Below are 19,314 nucleotides of genomic sequence, written 5' to 3'. Positions count from 1 at the left end.
ACTACCACTGCTATCCAATAAGACTTAAAGTACCATCAGAAGTATTATTTCCCTGCAGGACTTCTGTAGCATGTGCTGAAGCACAGACTTGACTGTTTGCTGCTTTCTTGTAGCATCAAATTCAGTTCTTTCCTTCTGTCTTTCAGAGCTCAGTATATGGCCTGCACTCTGATGCTTACTCCTGCCCATTTTCACCTTCTGTCTCAGTCCTGTTATCTCACACCTACCAGTTCTGTGCCACCCATCATTTTACCTTCCATACTTGACCAAGCCTCACAAATAAGCAGCTAAATTAATCTTTCTTTGCAGTTCTCCTCTTCCTAGTAATTCCCCTTACTACCTATTAATCAATCCTCAGTGCGTCCCTCTCCGTATTTATTGCTGTGTGTCTTCTTTTGTTTATGTTGCTTACCTGATGTTTAAATTGTAACAAGGTGAAGACTTTGCCCTCGTTTTGTGTAAGTACATGGTGTGCTTAAAATGTTAAATATAGTTGTTTACATTAAAATGGATGAGCTCGAACTGTCTAGAGATATTGATAGTAAAAATGTGACGGGATAAACAAAGGAGACCCTTCTATTTAGTCTCGTGTTAGGTTTGTTTGTGCTCTCTATCTTGCCTGTTGTGCTGGAATTAAATTTTAAAGGGTATGGATTTGTCATAGGATAGATCAAAATAAGGATTAGAAACAGTTACGTTTTCTCTGAAAGCTTTGACAGCTGTTTCCTGCCCCTAATTGAAGGGGGTTTTTGTATTCTTTGTATTGTACACCATGGTCCACGATAAGTGGAGGTAAGTCACACTTAGACTGTCTGAAGTTTGTAGGAATACTTCTGCCATTCACATGTTAAAGGATATCACTCCCTGAGTTGTTAGTTTGTTGGGGTTTTTTCCTCTTCTGGTCTAATTTGAAGTACATGAGTAAAGGAGAAGTTAAACTTTGTTTCTATGTATTCTTGCAGACTCTGCCATGTAGAGATGCCTCCTTTCCATGTAAAACTCAGTTGCCATATGTGGTGCCGGCCTCCACTTTGACCAGCAATGAGTACAGCACAGAATCTAAAATCCTAGATTACGTGCAAGAGCTGGACTCTTCCTTCCATCCAGTCTTATCATTCCCTTCTGGTAAGTAATGCCATGACTACAACAGGGTGGTTGTGCTTGTGACAACTGTAGAGGTTAAGGACTAACTTGTCTTTTGAGTGATTTTTAGAACTTAGTTTTCTTAATAGAAAACCTCACACTGTCAAAATACGTGAGTTTAGACTACAAATCTGAACTTCATCCTAACTTTTGAAAAGCACACCACCTAGGTTTCCTATACCAGCAATGCTCTTACAACCTAGAAAGACTGACCAGGAAAAAGGTGGGTTTGGGTGTGTCATGGTGTGTCTAATTGAGTCAGTGTTAGTCCTTTAGAGATGGTACTGCTACCAACACACTACCATATCTTAGTTGTGTTGTTTTCATAAGCAACTTTCTGTTCAGGCCCTTTGTACTAGTTTTAAAAAGCTTTTTTTAGGTTTTCTAATTGTTTTTGTGATAATCAGCATTTTTGGTGATCTTCAAAGTTTATGATTTCTGTCATCTGATTCTTTAGTCTTTTTGGACAATAATGCATGTGATGTCTGTGGCTCAGCTGTGAAGTTAGTGCAGGTGCAACCCAACAGCAGTTGGGACTTCAAAATGGAATAATAAATGCTGCTATCAGCACAAGTGATTCATCCTATTGAGTTTTTGTGTGATTTTTTTTGTTTTAAGAAAATCCTGTTTCCAGATTCATACTTTACTCAGTGCTTTGTGTACTTTGCTGTCTCTGCCTCCTCATAAAGACCACTAGTCTGTTTGTCATTTTCTTTCATGTGAAAGAATTACTGTGAATAAATGCATGGTAGAAATTTTCCAAGTTGTAGCCTGATTCAGTTTCATGTTTTCTTTGCAGCTTTCTTGGTTATCCCCTTCCAGAGAAATAACTTCTCTTAAAATACTGCTTGTGCTGTGCCCACATCTTTATATATTAAAAAAACCCAAAAGCGCCAGCAGAGTAAAGGAAAAGGGGTTTGTTTTAATTTTCTCTTTGTGCTAAAGATGTATTATTGGCCTTTGTTTTGTTTTGGAACTCTGGGAGTTTGATTTTTTAGTGTGCAGAGAGGGATTCGAGATTCAGATGTAGTTCTCTCACGTTGTCTTTTCTTGTATTTTGCTTTCAAAGGTGAATCATAATTTGCAGACAACCTAGCAAATAGGGTAGAGGGACTGACTCACTTCTGGAAGCAGAGCTGCCCATAGGTCTAAGTCTTGCCTTCACAGTTTCCAAATGACCAAGGATCTTGTCCAAAAATACATCAGTAGTTGCAGTGTCCCTTAAACACAAAAGCACCTGTTTAAACTTGCACCTTGATAACTGGAGAATTGTAGTTTGTGTTTAAGAAGTTTGGGCTTCTGGTATTTCTGCACCTAGCCTGTGGATAAACTGAGACAAGCACTCCTGCCCTTTTGATTAAGATAGAGGAGCACAAAATAAAAAATCTCTGAAACATACAGGTTGTTCCTCAGGTGAAAAAAGACCAAACCAAAAAAAACCCAAACCAAAGCAGGAGAAATGTTTTGGTTAATTCTTTACTTAAATTTTGTGACTAATACACCTTTGAAGACCTTCTTTATGTTTTACTTGGAAGTAGAATAGGAAACACGGCAAGATCCTTGAGGTGTTATGACAGAATACCTAGATAGATCCATATCAAATTGAAATAAATTGTTCTTTTTAGCAAAATTTTTTGGAAGTTTCTGTCCTGGCTCACCTTGAAGGCACATGAGGCTGAGATTGTGTGTAAATATAAGTAATTTAAGGCCCACCCTTGGATGCTGCCCTTGGTCCTCTTCTCATTCTGAATATACTAGCTGTCAAGCTGGCTTCTTACACTGACTTTTTTTTTCCTATTTAATTTCTCTTCGTTCTTGTAATTTCTTTTTTCCCAGAAAGGCTTTTCAGAGAGACTTATTTTTCTTAAGCCTTCCTGCCTTACAACAGGGGGTAAATTCCTTACCACTTGAGATGTTTTGCAGGCTAATTCTGGGTTAGAGCTCCCATCAGGAAATGAATTGCCTTGCCCTGCTGTAACCTTTTCAGGGAGAGAGAGAAGGAATGTACCTTGAAATTACCTCTAGGCTCCCGGCAGTAACAATTTCCAAAAGCATTAATGACTAATGACTTGTACCCAAAAGGCTGAACTGAAGCCTCTGCAGATTCCAGGAAAAGCACCCTGTGTGCTCTCTGCTGTGCTGGGTCTTGTGCAGGAGTTCATCAAGAGGGGAAGAGCCCAGGCTTATTCTCACTCAGTACCTTCCAGAGCGTGTGTCACTCAGCACTGCTCAGGGATTATATTGCACTGTGTTGGGTGAATCAATTCCTAGACCTTAGTGATGATGGATAATACATTGGCTCAGAGGTTGCCATATTTCTAATACTGACCCTCTTCCATTTGGATTTTTGATTTTTTAGATATTCCTCTTCACGTATACTTTGAAACATTATTAAGGAAGGATGACATCAAAGGAGAACCTGTTGATACCTCATCTTTGGGAGGGGAGTTTAAAGTGTCCTCTGACAGTGGTATGTAAAGCAACATATTTTAGTATTGGCAAGACCATTTTCTGATCATTTGTCAGTAATTTCTTCAGTTTATAAATTTAGCACAAAGCAGGTTATCAAAGAAGGTAACCGATTAAGGCTTTAGGTGGAAGAGGAATCTCTTCCCAGACCACAGTGTCAAGCTCTCCTTTGTTGCACTGAGATGATCCCACCAGAGCTGTAGGAGGGCACTAATAGCAAGTGGGGGAGTTTGGGCCAGGTGCCTGACTGAAGTGCTGTTTACTATTGGGATTCCTATCATAAGTTTTGGTGTTGTTTTTTTTCCCATTATAAACAGTTTACCAGTTGAGATTTCCTGTAAATTGCGTCAATGGAAAATAAGTTTTTGATTTGATATGTGCTTTTTTCGTTGTAGACTATAATCAGCATCATGTTTCTGTCAAACAATGGAACAGTGGCTGTTTATCTGTTTCCAAATCTCAGTTGGTGTCAAGAACATCCGATCAGCTGTCAGAAGGAAGAAAGAAAAGACACCTAAGTGAGACAGCAGTAGGTAAGAGAAGTGCAAGAAGACACTAACTCTTTTAAAATATGTACTGTATAAATGCATTTGTAATCACTGGGCTTTGAGAATTAATTTTGTCTCCAAAAAGGATACTCTTACGAAACTTGGGACACCATGAAAATAATTTGCTATTTTAAAGTATAGTAATCCTCTTTCTTCTTGAGTATATATTACAACAGGACAAGCTTCTGTATTTTATTTTTGGAGCACTCTTAAAGGAAACTGCTTAGCAGTCCAACTGTGTTTTTCTAATACTGGGTTATTCTTAATATGAAAGGGGTTTTTTTATAGTAGTCAGTGAAACAGACTGAATTGCAAAGTTGTCTGTCAAATCATGTGCCCAACAAAACATTTACTATTCCTGGCGTGTTTGGTCCACTGTTTCATTTGTTGTGTACTGTCATTTCTGGTTCTGGATTCCTTCCAGACTGTTAAGAGGACTTGTGGCTAGCCACTGCTTATTCTGTTTTCACTCCTGTTATCATTATATTTTAAGCCATTGAATCTTTACTTCAGCACTTGGTAAATTAATAGGAAGTGCCCTCAAAGTTCTGTAGAATAATGTGATAAATTAGGGATAAAAAATTCAGTGTACCATTGAAGGATAAATGGCATCTTACCCTCTCTAGGCTGTTAGAATGTGAAGTGTAACAGATCTTGTTACTGATTCATTTACGTGACTTTTGGAAAACTTTTGGCAAATTCGCTCACAAGACATTTGAAGACAATAAATCACTGAGCAAGAGAAGAAACTATTAAACTAAAAAGAATTAAAAGGTCTAAATGATCAGCTAACATTGCAAAAAAATAAACTTCTGATGCATATCCAGCTAAAACTGCTAATGTAGTCTTACAGTATGAGGTGGAAATATGGGAATTACTGCAGAGATGATTTAATAAAAAATTACGATCTATGATTAAAAAAACCCCACCCAAACCCACAATACAAAACCCCAAACCAAACCCACCCAGTTCATGAGAAAATTACAGGAGAGTTACTCAGATCAACAATTGGAGGTACTTGGGAGCTCTAGTAAGAGGGCAGACTGCTTCCTATAAACCTTTTGAAGTTACAGTTAGTCTTCTGCCAATAGCATTTAGTTTTTTTAGGTAATGGAACAAAAAAAACTATCTGTTATTACAAGGATCATAGTTTCCCAATGCCAGAAAACTGTTCTGTGATGTATTCTCGAATAGCAGCACAAATTGTAGCTTATTAGTGCTATGGGTGTAGTACTACATATTTATTCCTAATTTGGACTCTGTATAGGAGAAATTATCCATGGGGAAGATCAGCCTAATGAACAAGGCAAAAAATAAAAGCTGTGTGCCAGGGAGTTGCAGAGCTGCCTGGGAGATGAGAGTTCATGTCCTTGACCCAGCCTGTGAAATACAGTCTTTAGAATCAGTCTCACCTCTTTTTCCACGTTGGAATACACTGATTCTTTTTATTAGTTGGTATTAAATTTGAGTTCTCCTTTCTTAATGGAAATTAAGGCAGAAGGAAGGCAGAACAGGTGGTTAGACTCTGAATCCCCCTAAATGCTGCTTACAGTGGGACTGAATGGGAGTAAACAATAATTACAGTTTGTCTGGAGCAGTGGATCACAACTAAAAGAAACCACTATTGGTTTGGAAATCTAAGCTAATTTTGTTCATTACCCTTGCTGCCAGTTTTATCATTTATTAAGGAAGAAACTGTCAGTAAGGGCTCAGAGAACTGGTGAGATGCACCCCAGATAGGGAAGTGCTGCTAGGGAACAGGGGAAAGCATTCCTCTGTCTGATTGCATTTACTGTGTGTATGTGTATGGCAGATCCTGAAAAAATAATCAGGATTTGCCCATGTGAAGGTGGTTTCATGAGGAGAAATCCTTTGTAGAAGGAGAGGGATGAGTTTTGTAGTAACAACAATGACAGGATAAGCAGCAAGTGTTTATTTAGATGGCTTTTTTTAGTATCCAGTAAATTGTGAGTGGTTCACTGTGGGGTTCTAGAAATGACTTTACAATTACTGTATGGAGAAATTCTGCACTCTGATGGACAACAGCCAGTATGTATGTTTTTATTGCTGTTTTTGTGACAGGCGAAAGTAACACTCGGTTTGAGACGTTCTCCTTTCAACATGGAGAGCCAGAACCCCACAGCAGTTTTGCTGCTGCGACCAGTGTCAGCACGATGTCTCGGCCCACTCACAGCTCTTCTTCACAGGTAAACCAAAAATGCACCACTGCCTCAACTGAAATCTCAAAAGGGAATTGTGCAAATTGATAATCCAAAGCCACACACCTTTCACAGCTAATTTAGTGTTAAATTACAGCACTGAGCATTTTTACAGTAAATCCATCAACTAATGGATTCCAGATTGAGTATGTGGTGTTTCTAAAACAGATACTTACTTGTGAAAGAGTTCTGCAGATCATACTGGAGTGTAAGTTTGGTTTATTGGCATTGTGCCTTTTTTTTTCCCCAAATTTCATTAAATACACTGTGATTTATGTTCCCAGTTTTACACATGGGCTCTTATGACCCTTTTTTCTTGGTGCAGCTACATAAAATGGCCTCATGGTGCAAATACAGTCACAAAATTTATTAATTCTCAGTTTCACCAGTTAAAACACTTTGTACAGAACTGTAGGCAAAGCCTCTGGTATATAACTTTGATGAGGAACAGCAGAGCTCTGGTTCAGTGAAATCTCTGCAGAAACAGTCTGTTTTATCCGAATTCATGGCGAATTTCACAATAATATTCAGATTTCAATTCCATGGTTTTGCTAAACTTAGTGGTATACTGGTGCTCTGTAAGTTGTCATGTTTTAATGCAGAGTGGAGTTTAAATGTGTGTCCCCTACGTAGTTTTGACAAGTCATACTCCTCCTTTTTTTCCCTTGAGCCAACCATCATCAAAGAACACCTAAATGGGCATTTTAGGATAGTCTGTTTCCATTAAAGCTCAGTTAAAAATGGAGAACTTGTAATATGGAATGTATCATGATTTAAAACTAAATTTTCTCTCTCTCTTGGAGTTCTTAATTATATCACACTGAAGAACCACTTGGGTTACAGGTTAGTAGATGACAGAAGATCATCTTTGTAGACTGCACACCATGAAGAAGGTGTCATTAACTTCACAGTTCTCCTAAGTACTCAGAATTAACTGTACCTGAAATCAAGGAAGAGAAACTCATGTTGATTTCAGTAAAAGTTACACTAGCAAGAAGTAAACCTCAGAAATGAGACAGTTTTAAGATTTATTGAGATTCCATTGAAGGGAGGGAGATGTTGCAAGTCATTAAGCCGCTAAAAAATGTGTTGAAGTTACAGACTTTCTCCTTGTGAAGTTCTGATGTTTCTCAGCTAATGTGTACTTCCTGTGATTTGAGCTGACTCATCCCCTCTTGTATTGATTGTATTATTCAGCATAACTCCAGGAGGCGGTTGAGAAGTGAGAGCTCCTATGACATAGACAACATTGTTATTCCCATGTCGCTGGTGGCACCATCCAAGTTGGAGAAACTACAGTACAAAGAAATCCTTACCCCAAGGTTTGCTCACGACCTCTTTAATTGCAAAGATAGCAAAACAAACGTGAGAATTTTGACAAAAATATAATTAACATGGAGCATGGAGTTAGAAAATGTTATAATTCAAGGATGGTCTCTTCATGTGCTTGAGGCTTTTTTATCTGTGCACTTCAGTTTGTGTGGCTGAAGTGGTGGGAAGACTGGACAGCTGATAGCACATGGAAAATAGTCTGATATACACAGGGAGGTGGCAGATGCACAGACTGGCTAAAAACAGAAGTGGGTTTATATCATCTGAATTATAGTGATACTCATGGCCTTAAATGTGCCATAAAGCTGACCGACTCTGAATGGTTATTTGGAGGTTGCTGTCTTTTTTGTGTGTTCCTAAGAAAATAGTTTGCTGTTTCCAGTGAATTAAACAAAATGGATTTAGCATATATTTTTTAAATTCAGACATTCTGATACAGTAGAATAAACTTATTTTTTTCCATACAGTGTAAGCCTATAATCCCTCATTCTAGAGACATTTTGTTTGTTTGTTTCAGAAAAAGAACATGAGGTAATTGATCTCCAATGCTATAATTCAGTGGCTTACTAGCAAATTCCCTGAAATTGGCTAAATGCACTTGTTCTGTATTTTAAATCTCTAATATGTAATTGCTTTTATATTGCCTTTAAAGCTAAAAATATCATTAAGACTCTGTTGGGTAGCTTAAAGACTGTGTTGGGAAAAGGAAATGTTAGATACTGAGTTGTGAAAGGAAAATTTAAATTTCAGGCATTTTTTATCAGCACCTTAAATTTGTGAAATTATTTTATTTGAAGGAAATTCTGAAGCACAAGCAGTGATGAAAAAGGATTAACTAACAATATACTTTAGAAACAAAAGAGTCATCTCTACTGCTGAAATAATGAAACAGTATTTAGGTAAATTAATTTGATTTTCCTTGTCTCATTTCTAGCTGGAGAGTTGTTGAACTTCAACCTTTAGAAAAATCACATACAGATGAAGAAGAGGTAGGCTGTATTTTAATTAAACCACCAGTTTTTATTTAAGCTAGATATAATATATAATTGGGATAATTGGTACATACTTTGTGAAATCACTGACTTCATGCAAATCCCGGTAAGTTTCAAGTTTCAGAAATAAAGTATTAAGTATCAGATTGTGAAAATTTGCCTGTCCCTTGCTGCTGCACAGTCAGCAGGCCCAAAGGGTCCCTTGGGTCCAGCCTTTGCCTTCCCTGCTCCTGAGCACTGTCATGCTGGCTCATCCAGTGTCTGTCTCCTCGGGGCTACCTGTGCTATAATGCTGTTCTTTTCTCTCATCCTCTCCCTCCGTGGCCAGTTCCCATGGCATGTTGCTCTTCAGATAGTAATTAGGCATCCTGCCTATAGGTCCAACAAGTTTATTCAATTTTCTTCTCAGTATTTGTTTTCCTGCAACCCTTTTGTTGGGAGGAAACTTTTCTGCTTTGTCAGGAACAACATAACCTTCAGTAGTTCCCACCTGCCTTTTGAGCTAAGTTTGCACATCATGGGGTACTGTTGCTTCCTCCAGACATAAGAATCTGCTTTTTCTTCAGGGAATGTCCATGGACTTGGCAGCTGAGGGTCTCTTTCTTCCCTAATCAGGGGTTTGAGGCATTTTGTAACCTTAGGGTGAACATACCAGCAGGTCTGGTCTCTAGGCTGGTTTTTTGTCCTTCCAATCTTTTTGTAGCTCCTTTTCCAGAAACCTGCCAGTTTTGCTGTCCTTTAAACATCTCTAATCTCCCTCCAGTCTCTGCCACTATCACCAGCTGTAACTGTAGAACTTTGTGCTCTCATCCACAGTATCTGTTCTTGAACTCCTATTTCAGAGAATCTCTACAACTGGGGTAGAAAATACACTCTGCACAAAGGCATTTAGCTTCATGACAGTTTTGGTAGGTCTGTAGCTTCCTGCTCCATGGAAATGAACCTCTAGGAGAGCATCATGGCCTCAGTTCCTTACCTGGTGTAGTTGCACTTATTGGCAGCATGCTCTTTGGTTGGAAGGAAGAGAAAAGCTTACTCTGTCCCCACCTTTTCCAATGCAATTGAGAAATTCTTGTGAAATCTGGTGGCCAGATTTATGTCACCTCCACCCACTGACTTTTGGGCTGCTACCTCCTCAGCCAGCAGGAAACATGCCTGATCTTCCTTTGTACTGAGAAGGTCAAGTTACATGCACAGGAGAACTCTCCTGCAAGGATATTTAATTAAACCATTCAGAGAATAACTAATAAGGCAGCAAGGGCACACTGTCCCTTGAGCATCTACTGTTCATTACTCTCTCTTTGTTCTGGTATCTGGTGGAATGAGGGATGGAAGAATTTCAACACCAGTTTGCCTTCAGGGCTTTCAGGGACTTGCTTGGAGGAGTCAGTGGGTTCCTTGTTTAGATTTCATATCCCACAGAGATGACTTGTCTTGTGCTTTAAGTGTATTTTGCTGAAGGGACTTCAGGGTGTCTCTCTGAAGCTCATGGGCCAATCACTCATTTAGGAGCCCTCCCAGTACATTTGTGTTTGACATGACTCATTGATCTAGTATGATTCATCTTCTGGCCAGGAAATAACTTGAGTTAACAATAAAGCAGCTTTGCCTCCTGCTGTGGCCCACTGTATCTGTATTGTTTGTGCTACTGGGTAGAATTAGAAGGGACAAGAGAAAAATGCTACAGATATTGTTCGGCCGATTTCCCCCTTTCTTTTGGGATCATGCTAATTGGTTTGGATGTTTTTCAGAGTACTGAGAAAAGGTGATTGATCATAATTCTTCCACTTCCTTTGCTTTAGCTTTGAGCCGAGTTACATTTGTTGCCGTGTAAGCTTGTGAAAAGACACAGGGAAACAGCACCATTACCTGTTTGCATTTTCTGCACTCACGCTCCTGACATGCTTGAAACTGCTCCTTGTGCTGAAGTAGGTCATTCATGCAGGAAAAGGGAAGGCAAAATCTACTCTCTGCTTTTATATAAAATACTCTTTTTCTTTATTTTACTGCATAGTAGCCTGTGGTGGCATTATATAATAGATTCTTTTCTGGCTATCTTCTGCATAGCTAAATTGAAAACTTCTGGAGTTGTCCTTGTGTCAAGCAGCAGTCAGGGATTTCTGCCACTGGATAACTTTTTTTTCCTTCCTTTTTCTCTTCTCTCTCTTTTTTATTTAAAGGCTTTCAGTGCAACAACCCCTATCCATGCAACAGACTTGCACTCAGTTTCCATGAGTTACAAAAAAATTTGTCATTTTCCACAGGAGCCACACTCCCAAGGATGGAAACTGAGCACTTTCTGGGAACCAAGCCTATTCACCATATTTGAGTATAAAAAGCCTTTATTTGAGTATAAAAAGCTTACCTTCTTTGGGTGCATTTTTGTTTCTGGAAATTTAGGCTTACAAGGATAAAATTGGCAATGCAAAAGTTAATCAGTATACTATCTATGTCTGCTCTATTACTTGCTCTAAAAATACTTAAGTTTCTGGAAATAGAGCATTTGAGTTTCCTGGTTTGCATGTGTGAATTTGCAGTCTGTTATTGCTTTAATGCATGGGAGGGTGTGGCACGAGTCTTCCTGTTTTATTTTGGTTTGAATTTGTCTTATCCAGGTTAAAATTCTGGAAAGGCACAGTTGTAACATTCAAGTTTATTTTGTAGTTGTTTGAGTAACGACAAATACTTTGGAATAATTCTGCGTGCAGTTAGTTTTGCGTAAGTGTTTTCGTGGCCTATGACTCAGTGTTCCCTGTGGAGCCAAAGAGTGAAACAGATTTTTGTTGTTTTGAGAACAGAATATTTCAGAAATATTCCTGCTGCTATTCAACATTAATGCACAGTGTCTTGTAGTGCAATGGGGGGATCCAAACCATAGTTTGCTTTAAGTCTTTTTCTTTGAGTGAAATCATTAGACATGTCTCACAAACAGGCCTTCCCCATTGCCTTTTGTCTCAGCATCACTGCCAGATCCGTCCACTGAGGACTGGCACTTCTTTTTTTCCTTTTTCAAACTAACCTTAGTGGGGAAAAATATCCCAAATTTCTCATGTTACAGCAACTTTAAATTAACCTAAAGTTGGTAAAGTACATAAAGCATTACAAAACTGGGGAGGGGCAGAGGCTGTACTGAACCAAGCAGAGACCTTTTACTCTGATGTCATGAGACTTTTATCCATAGAATAAAGAAAAATTTTTAAATAAGAAAATGTAGTCTTCAATGGAATAATGTAGAACTCTTTTAAACAAACAATTAGTTTAATCTGCTATCACTAGCTATGAAAGGAACAGTAAGGCTTATTTCTGTATTTTTCAAAACTCTTCACTTAAAAAAGGAACATGGACTTGGATTTTTGAAAGGAAGCTTGTTAAAAATGAAGTTTCTTCCCAGGATGAAAAGTTTTGGCAATTTGCAAAGAAAATTATTTTCCAAGTCTTAAGTTTTTCTTTCAAAATTATCTTTTGTTTCCACTTCAAAGGAAATCTGAGCACACAGAAAAATCCCTAATTTTCCCTGAGGGGTAACACTTTTGTAGTTCATAAAATTCTCACTTTCACGCTATACATCATTGACCTTGGAAAGACAAAATGTGAACTGAGATGCAGCCTGGTTCTGATGCCATCCAAGTGACAGAGCTGGTGAATTCCAGAGAGAGGAGGAAACCCACTAAGTTGACTTGCATGAAAGGAAACCAGCAGCTAACAATGTGGTTTGTGTTTAACATAAATAAATAAAAGCAATGAGGAGCCTTCAGCAAGGCATCATGAGATGGCCAAACAAAGCAGGCCTGTTTGTCTGAAGCTTCCTGTTGAGTGCTGAGGAGGAGCTGGGCAGCCACAGTTTTACCAGCAGGTCCTGAAGCTGATTCTTGTTGCACTGAAGGCTTTTGGATGCTTTTCATTCATTGTAATGCTTTGCTGTTGTACCCATAATGGCAGTGAACTACCTCTGGGCTGAGAGCTGTCCAGAGGGGAGCACTGCAGCTGCCAGTGTCACCTGTGGCACTATGGCACTACCTGGCACTGCAGTGAGGACTGTGCCATTCAGTTCTGTGTTTTGTCAGGCTCAATCAGAAGATAAATAGTGTTACTTGTATAAGACCACTGAGGATTTTCCTTTATAGAAAAAAAATCAGTTTATTTTCCATGGTCCCCCACTTATTAGTATAATTCTTGTCCAGGACTGATCTGGCTATGCAGCTTCACAGCTCCCATGGACAGGAATTGTTCTTTCCTAGAATTTCTCTGCTTTTGAGTTGGGAGTGGCTGACATAAAATCCATGGCTGCAGCACTCGTATGCTCTTGCCAACCTCAGCTTTTTAGCTGAACTTTGAATGGTTTGGAGCCCTTTGAAATAACTGTGAGTTGTGCTGAAGGGGTCCAGCCAAGAGCTCGCCTTTCCATCAGGGGAGTGAGGGGGAAGGGCAGAAGGGCAGCAAAGTGCTCCTCGCCCAGCCCTGGCTAAGGAACAGACTTCCTGGTGTGCTGCCAGCAGAGAAACAAAGGTGGCAGTGAAGGTCTGGTGCAATAACTGCATATTTTACCTGAAAACCTGGCTCTTGTTTGACGACGAGCAGGTAAAGTACTTGTGTTAGGGCTGGTTTAAGCTGTACTGGGGTCATGCAAACCATTGGCTAAGAAATAGTCTCTTCAAAGCAGAAGCCATTTTCTGCTTGGTTTTGTAGCAGGAATGCGGCACCTCAGGTTTGCTGAGTTTCTCTCTGTGGAGTTTTCGAAGTCCTTGGTGATCTCAGAGCTATTTCTCAGTGCTTAAAGAGCACCTGGCGAATCCTGCTGCCTCCCAGCCTCCTCCTGAAACAGTGTCTGGAAACTCCTGGAATTTTTGCTTGTCTTTATTATGTGCTTTTAACACTGCCTTGATTTGCAAATGAATACATGTCCTCTTAATTTTCTGCCTCTCACCATAGAGAAAAATGTGTTAGTTCCATGGGGGGGTATAATTTCTATATCCATTCAGATTAACCTCAGACATATAAAGAAATAAAGGTGCAAGTGACAGCATCCCATATACCAGAGCTCTCGTGAGCTGAACACGGTTTTGGGTGTGCCTTTATACTGCAAGCATGCATTGTGTTGTGTCCTCTTGTTCAGTGAACAGACCTTTGCAGAATTATATATAATACTGGCTGGCTTTGTTTCTAGTGATGTTTATGATGAGTGCAGCAGCTCTCCCTGTGTCTTGTTACAGGCAGAAGATCTGTCCGACGAAGCTTTTTCCTTGCGTCACACCAAGTATGAAGAAAGAGAGCGCGCGAGATGGTCGCTGTGGGAGCAGAGCCGCTGGCCCAGGAGGAACAGCAGGCAGGTGTACTGGCTTTGATAAGAGCCTTCCTATTGAACCTGGTCGGGGTTGTTGGTGCAGCAGTGTCACAAATGCTGTCACAGAGAAGTTTGAAAACGAGGGCGCTCTTCGTTAATTAACTCATCAGGGATAGTGCCAGGTATGTTTGGCTTTGTGGCTGGAAAGGGAAGGCAGTGCTGAGACATGCATACTTTAAGAAATTCGGCATGTCAGTGACCTGGTATTAGTGAACAAATAGCTTACTCCCTCACTGAAGACAGAGCTCTGGTAGCTGATGCCACTCCCAGTTATTAGGACTTCAGCCACACAAGAGTAACATGAGCCCTTCTTCACTCACCTGACTCAGATGAAAGTCCACTGCGTTCAGACATTATTGAAGGGGTCCTGGAGTGTGCCAGGGACCTTACGCTTTAAAAAGTCATTGTGTGAATGGTTCATTCTCTCAGGTTTGCCATCTGGTGCAGAACTCAACAGAATTAAATATAACCACTAAAAGTCTTTCAAAAAGTAGCGTATATCGGAGTGAATATCATAGAGCTGTATCTGCAGTTTGGCACTGGGAAGATGATTCCCATAAATCACTTCAGAATCTGAAGCATCCTGTAAATGCTGACATTTTCTGCTTTTTGTCATAGGCTTGTGTCTACTCTTGGATGAAAGTGAACCATGACACTAGGAATAAATATGCAAAGATAGCTTTCTTTAATGCAGGAGAAAAGTAGAGCTAAACCATCTTAAGGAATTCTATTTTAAGCAATTTTGAACATAAAAAGACCCCAACTTTAGAAAGTATATTGAAAAATAAAAAGTTCTGTATGTACCTTAATTTTGAAACTATGAACTTCTTGGCGAAATCTTAGTGCTACTTGAATTCAGAAGTAAAACTGCTCATTGATGTGAGCAAGGTCAGGCTTTCACCTGGCATTTCAGATGCGTGCCACTGTTTTATATCTAGTACAAATTTGTATTAAAGGCAAGGTCAAAATTTTTAATCCTGTTTAATTCTTGATTGCTTTGGAGTTGAGTCCAGAGCAGAGGAGAGAAGGGGGAGCCCAAGGACCTGCTGCTGCCTCTCAAGTTGCATTGGCCCAGACTGCTGACGGTGCAGTTTGGAGACTGCAGGCTCCGGCACATGATGCTGTGTTCTCCCAAGTGGAAAGAGCCCACGGCTCACTGACTTCTCTTGTCCAAAATCACAGTTCTGGTGAGCGTGTGGAGCAAGGCACAGGAGTGACCAGCCACCAGCTGTCTGCAGACAGGGTGTGCCTGTCCCAGCCCTGTTTTGTCCACTTAGCTCCTCCACACAGTGCTCCCACTTTGGCTCCAGACAAGAGGGTTGTCAAGAACCACATATGTTTTCATCTGCTCTTTTGATTTAAACAAGCAGTAGGTAGCATGTATGGAGAAACTGACCAATTTGAAAAGAAAACCTGAACTGTTCCTGGCAATGTGAGAGGACAGGGAGTAGTTCTTAAGACTCGTTTCTTTATCCTGCACTAGATCTTACAGCAAAAATGCCGACGGCCGACACAGCCAAGACCAGTGTGCTGCTGACCCTGCTCCCGACCCGACTTTGGAAGCCCACAGCTCTGTGTGTTCAGGGATGGCACCACTCTGCAGGGAGGGCCAGGACGCGAAGGTGGGTGCTTCCAATAGCTTCCAGGTCTGGACAGGTCAGTGATGACTCTCCCTACCATAAAACAAAGAACCTGAACATACTCCCCTGTCTCACTGATCAGAAACTTGGGCTGTCACCCCAGTGTACGTGCACTGAACGTAGTGCTGCTGTTTAGAACAAGATTGCTGTGCTTTTTAAATCAACCCCAAGATCTGTCAACAGGTAATAATTTCATTGCTCATTACACAGGGCATATGTTTTTAAGGCAAATATGGCAGGACTGGGTTCAGGCTGGATCTTTTTTCAGGGATGTTGGTGAGGGTTCCAGACAGGCCTGATGGTTATAGGGTCAGGTATCCTGATGGGTCTGGCACTGTGGAAAAGAGCTTCCCTCTTCCTGTACTATGCCTATTCAATGGTAGCTCTGTTAATAGTTCAAACCCTTATGTAGCCAGCTTACATTGCCAGCTGGTGCCTAGGAGTGTTGTATTCTTTATCTGAAGAGCCCTGCAAACATTGTAAAGAAAGACACTCATTTGTAACTTGATAGCAGATCATTCTGCACAGAGCTAATCAGTTCAGACTCAACTAAAATCCCTTTTTACCCTCTTTCCCTTTTTTTCCATCCTCACTCCTACGCTTCTGCTTCCTTTCAGTCTGGGCTGTGGGAACTTCGAGTTTTTCCACTAAAAGATGAAGAGGTAGAAGCTTTACTATGCCAAGATCAAGTAACAAATGAGGCTGAAATGTCAAGTGCAGATTTCCCCAGCAACTCTCCCTGCGCTCTGGGCACACCCACTGCTTTGCCAGACAATGGCCATCCACCAAGAAAACAATCTACCCAAGAGTCAGAAGACTGCAAAAACATTTGCCTGGGAAGCAACAGTACAAGTAAACAAAGGTGACAGGGAATAATGTGGTTCATTAAGAAAGCCAATTAAGGTGGAGAAAAGTGTAAGGTAAAATCTCTCTCATTCACACAGCATATGACAGCACAATTCAAAACCTTTGTGTTAGCTGCATATAATATATTTTCTTTCTTGCTTTGTAACAGGCAGGATAAATCCCAAAGACAACACTTTCTTCTTCCTGAACCCCAAGAGAAAGTAATTATTTCAAGCTGGAAGTCTAATATTCCCAGTGTCGCGAGTGGGCACACATAAATTGCTGGCACCATTCACTGTCTGTTGTCATATTGTCACATTTGTCAATAATCATCCTTTTCTGTTTTGTTTGTTTTCAAATGCACTTCTGGTTCTAGTGGACTCTGGTGCAGCAGGAGATGCTGCCTACCTTAGCCAACAACTTAAATTGAACACAGAAAAACTACTTGAAAATAGAGGGGATAAGCAATAGCCTCAGATTACTTTCCTCTGTGGCATGACCATGGGGCAAAAACCTGTCTCTCTAACTGCACGTGTAAGGTGATGGTAGGTGAGAACCAGCAGCTCCAAGCAGGTCATGTGGAAGTCTTGCATCTGGCTTAAAATCTGTACTCAGCTCTGAGTAGTGATGGGGCATGTTTCATATCTATGTCCTCAAGCAATAAGGTAGAAATAGCTCACTGTTTTTCCATAGTCAATGTATCTGCTACCCAGAAAGTAGGGTCTCTGCTTTGGGCGTGTGGGGAGGGAGAGAGAGGAGGAAAGGTGTTGAGTCAAATCAGTGATGCAGCTCTTGGAATACTGTGGTTTGGGTCATCTTATTTCTTAGTCCTTCAGCAGCTAATGAGGCTCATAATACTTTGCTTTAATATGTTTAAAGTCTTGTTACAATTTCTGTATAGTGCCTTGTAAGAGTCTCATAAGTATGCCAACATTTGGTGACTAGCTGGAAAGGAAAAGATGATTGATGTCTAGAAGACCAATAAAAAAAAAAGCCCCAAAGCTTTCCACTGTGATTCTGGATAAATTTTTCATTTCCCAGCACACTCACAGTGAGGAAACAAAGGCAAGCTGTTTAAACTTGCATCTAAATAGCATAGTTTGGAATGTATCTGCAATCCCAAGAGGTATTAACAAAGATTACACATTGAATGTAGGTATAATCCATCAACAGGATGTTTTTCTGTGTAGGACAGTTGAAGACAGTTTAATAGGAGTCTGTGTTTTTATGCAGTTTTCTTCCACGTGTAATATCTGGAATGGCACTGGACAGATGACCCAGTTTTAGTGTCCATTTTTTTTTTGGTCAAAATGACAGCAAATATACATACACTGGGTGTCTGCAAACAGTTCAGTAAAGTTTCAATGCTACAACCTATTGCTACATTGTAGTTTATTGCACATTCTGATTATTTTTTTAAACACTTTTTTAACACTGGTTTGTCTTAAACTTGAATCTTGCCTCAGTGTCTGATACAATAATCTTTGATGCAAGGTTGGTTTTTTAATTAAAAGTTATTTCTATATATGTTGTATATAGTCTGAATTTGATGGCTTTTTAGAAGTGAAGTAGCAGCAGCAGTGCTTCCTCTTGGCACAGAGCCCTGCTTGGCCCACAGATGGCTTTGCAAACCCACTGTAGCTTTGCTGTGGTACTGAGGCTGTGCTGGTGCTGTGGGGCCAAGAGCCCCCTCAGCACCTCAGTACTAAGCTGGATTTTGCCCTCTCTCTTGCCCTGCATGAGCATCTGCTGCTGGGAAAAGGTTTCTGAAAGGTACGTGTCTCAGATGCTTTGCAGGTCTTTTCCATACCTTTATCCATTCATTAGGAATGATACCTTCCATACCTTTATCATTCATCAAACCAGCTCTCACCCAGCTTTGTTGTAAGGTCAGGGCTCCCTGTGCTGTCTGATCCCTGAGGCAGTAGGAAGAGTTCCTGCACTTCAAGAAATGGGACACAGCAAGTAAACCAGCCAGCCAGCTGCCCTCCATGTCCTGAAGGTGCTGCAGGAAATGGAAATGCAATCTAGTACGTTAAGGGAAGGAGAGAGAGGAGGGTGTTTTTCTGGATTGGAGGGTGGGAAGGGTGTTAAAAAGGGGGCAAAAAAGAGGTAACACCCCCACACACACACAGGATAGGAGCTGGATTCCCGTTTGGTCAGCCTGGGGACCTGTAGAGTGTCCTTACGCTGGTGGTTCAGATCCTGGCTGCCAAACCATCGTGTGGCTGCTGGGTCATTCCAAGGGAGGGCTAAAGCAGCTGCTGCCTGAGCACTGCACAGCTAGAGCACGGTGCCAGAGCCATTCCTCCTGCTCACAGTGCCAGCATGGGCCTGCCCCACACGGTGGTGGCATGCAGGGCTCTGCCATCAGGTGTGCAGCATGTGCATGTCCTGGCAAGAGCCATTGGGGAGGGTGGCCAGGAACGGGCTGTATTTGCTTTCCCCCAGCACTTGTCCACCTGGAGGTCCCTCCCTCTGGCAGGGGAAGGTGGGCAATGCTGTGTGCACATGGCAGGTGAGATACTTTTCGGGAAGCCTTAGGCCGTGCTCCTCACCTGCGGCACCTCTACTCATCTGCCACCTTGCAGCAGACCTATGCCCTGCCCTCTCTGTCTCCACTGTGTCTCTGCTCCAGCCAGGAGCAAATTCAGGGAAGCACCTGATTTTTCAGTAGCCCCATTTCACTACTGGGACAGGGTTAGAAAACTTTCTTAATTCAGCGTGGTCCCAGGACCAGCCCCTCTTCATTTTCTTTCCATATGCTGGATGCAGCTGGAATCA

At 41.0% G+C, this 19,314-nt stretch overlaps 1 protein-coding gene across 6 annotated transcripts in view; it reads left to right on the top strand.

Annotated features, from left to right (window-relative positions):
* The window catches only part of KANSL1L (KAT8 regulatory NSL complex subunit 1 like), a 58,927-nt gene extending 41,404 nt beyond the window's left edge, over positions 1-17,523 (top strand). For 5 of the 6 annotated variants that reach the window (XM_018071739.2, XM_018071738.2, XM_018071735.2 and 2 more), the window contains 10 exons: positions 963-1,125; positions 3,503-3,613; positions 4,008-4,145; positions 6,243-6,367; positions 7,577-7,701; positions 8,646-8,700; positions 13,914-14,026; positions 15,528-15,666; positions 16,302-16,604; positions 16,700-17,523. In XM_018071739.2, coding sequence (XP_017927228.1) covers positions 963-1,125; positions 3,503-3,613; positions 4,008-4,145; positions 6,243-6,367; positions 7,577-7,701; positions 8,646-8,700; positions 13,914-14,026; positions 15,528-15,666; positions 16,302-16,550 — 1,218 coding nt within the window. In that variant the 3' untranslated portion in view covers positions 16,551-16,604; positions 16,700-17,523. Of the gene's footprint in view, positions 1-962; positions 1,126-3,502; positions 3,614-4,007; positions 4,146-6,242; positions 6,368-7,576; positions 7,702-8,645; positions 8,701-13,913; positions 14,027-15,527; positions 15,667-16,301 lie in introns of all 6 variants that reach the window. The other variant, XM_008928454.3, reaches the window with a different exon arrangement.
* Positions 17,524-19,314: the final 1,791 nt, after the last annotated feature.

Source organism: Manacus vitellinus, unplaced genomic scaffold (assembly GCF_001715985.3).
Source record: "Manacus vitellinus isolate BGI_N305 unplaced genomic scaffold, ASM171598v3 scaffold_20_pilon, whole genome shotgun sequence".
In the NCBI taxonomy this organism is placed as follows: domain Eukaryota; kingdom Metazoa; phylum Chordata; class Aves; order Passeriformes; family Pipridae; genus Manacus; species Manacus vitellinus.
This window is presented reverse-complemented; position numbering and strand designations above follow the sequence as displayed.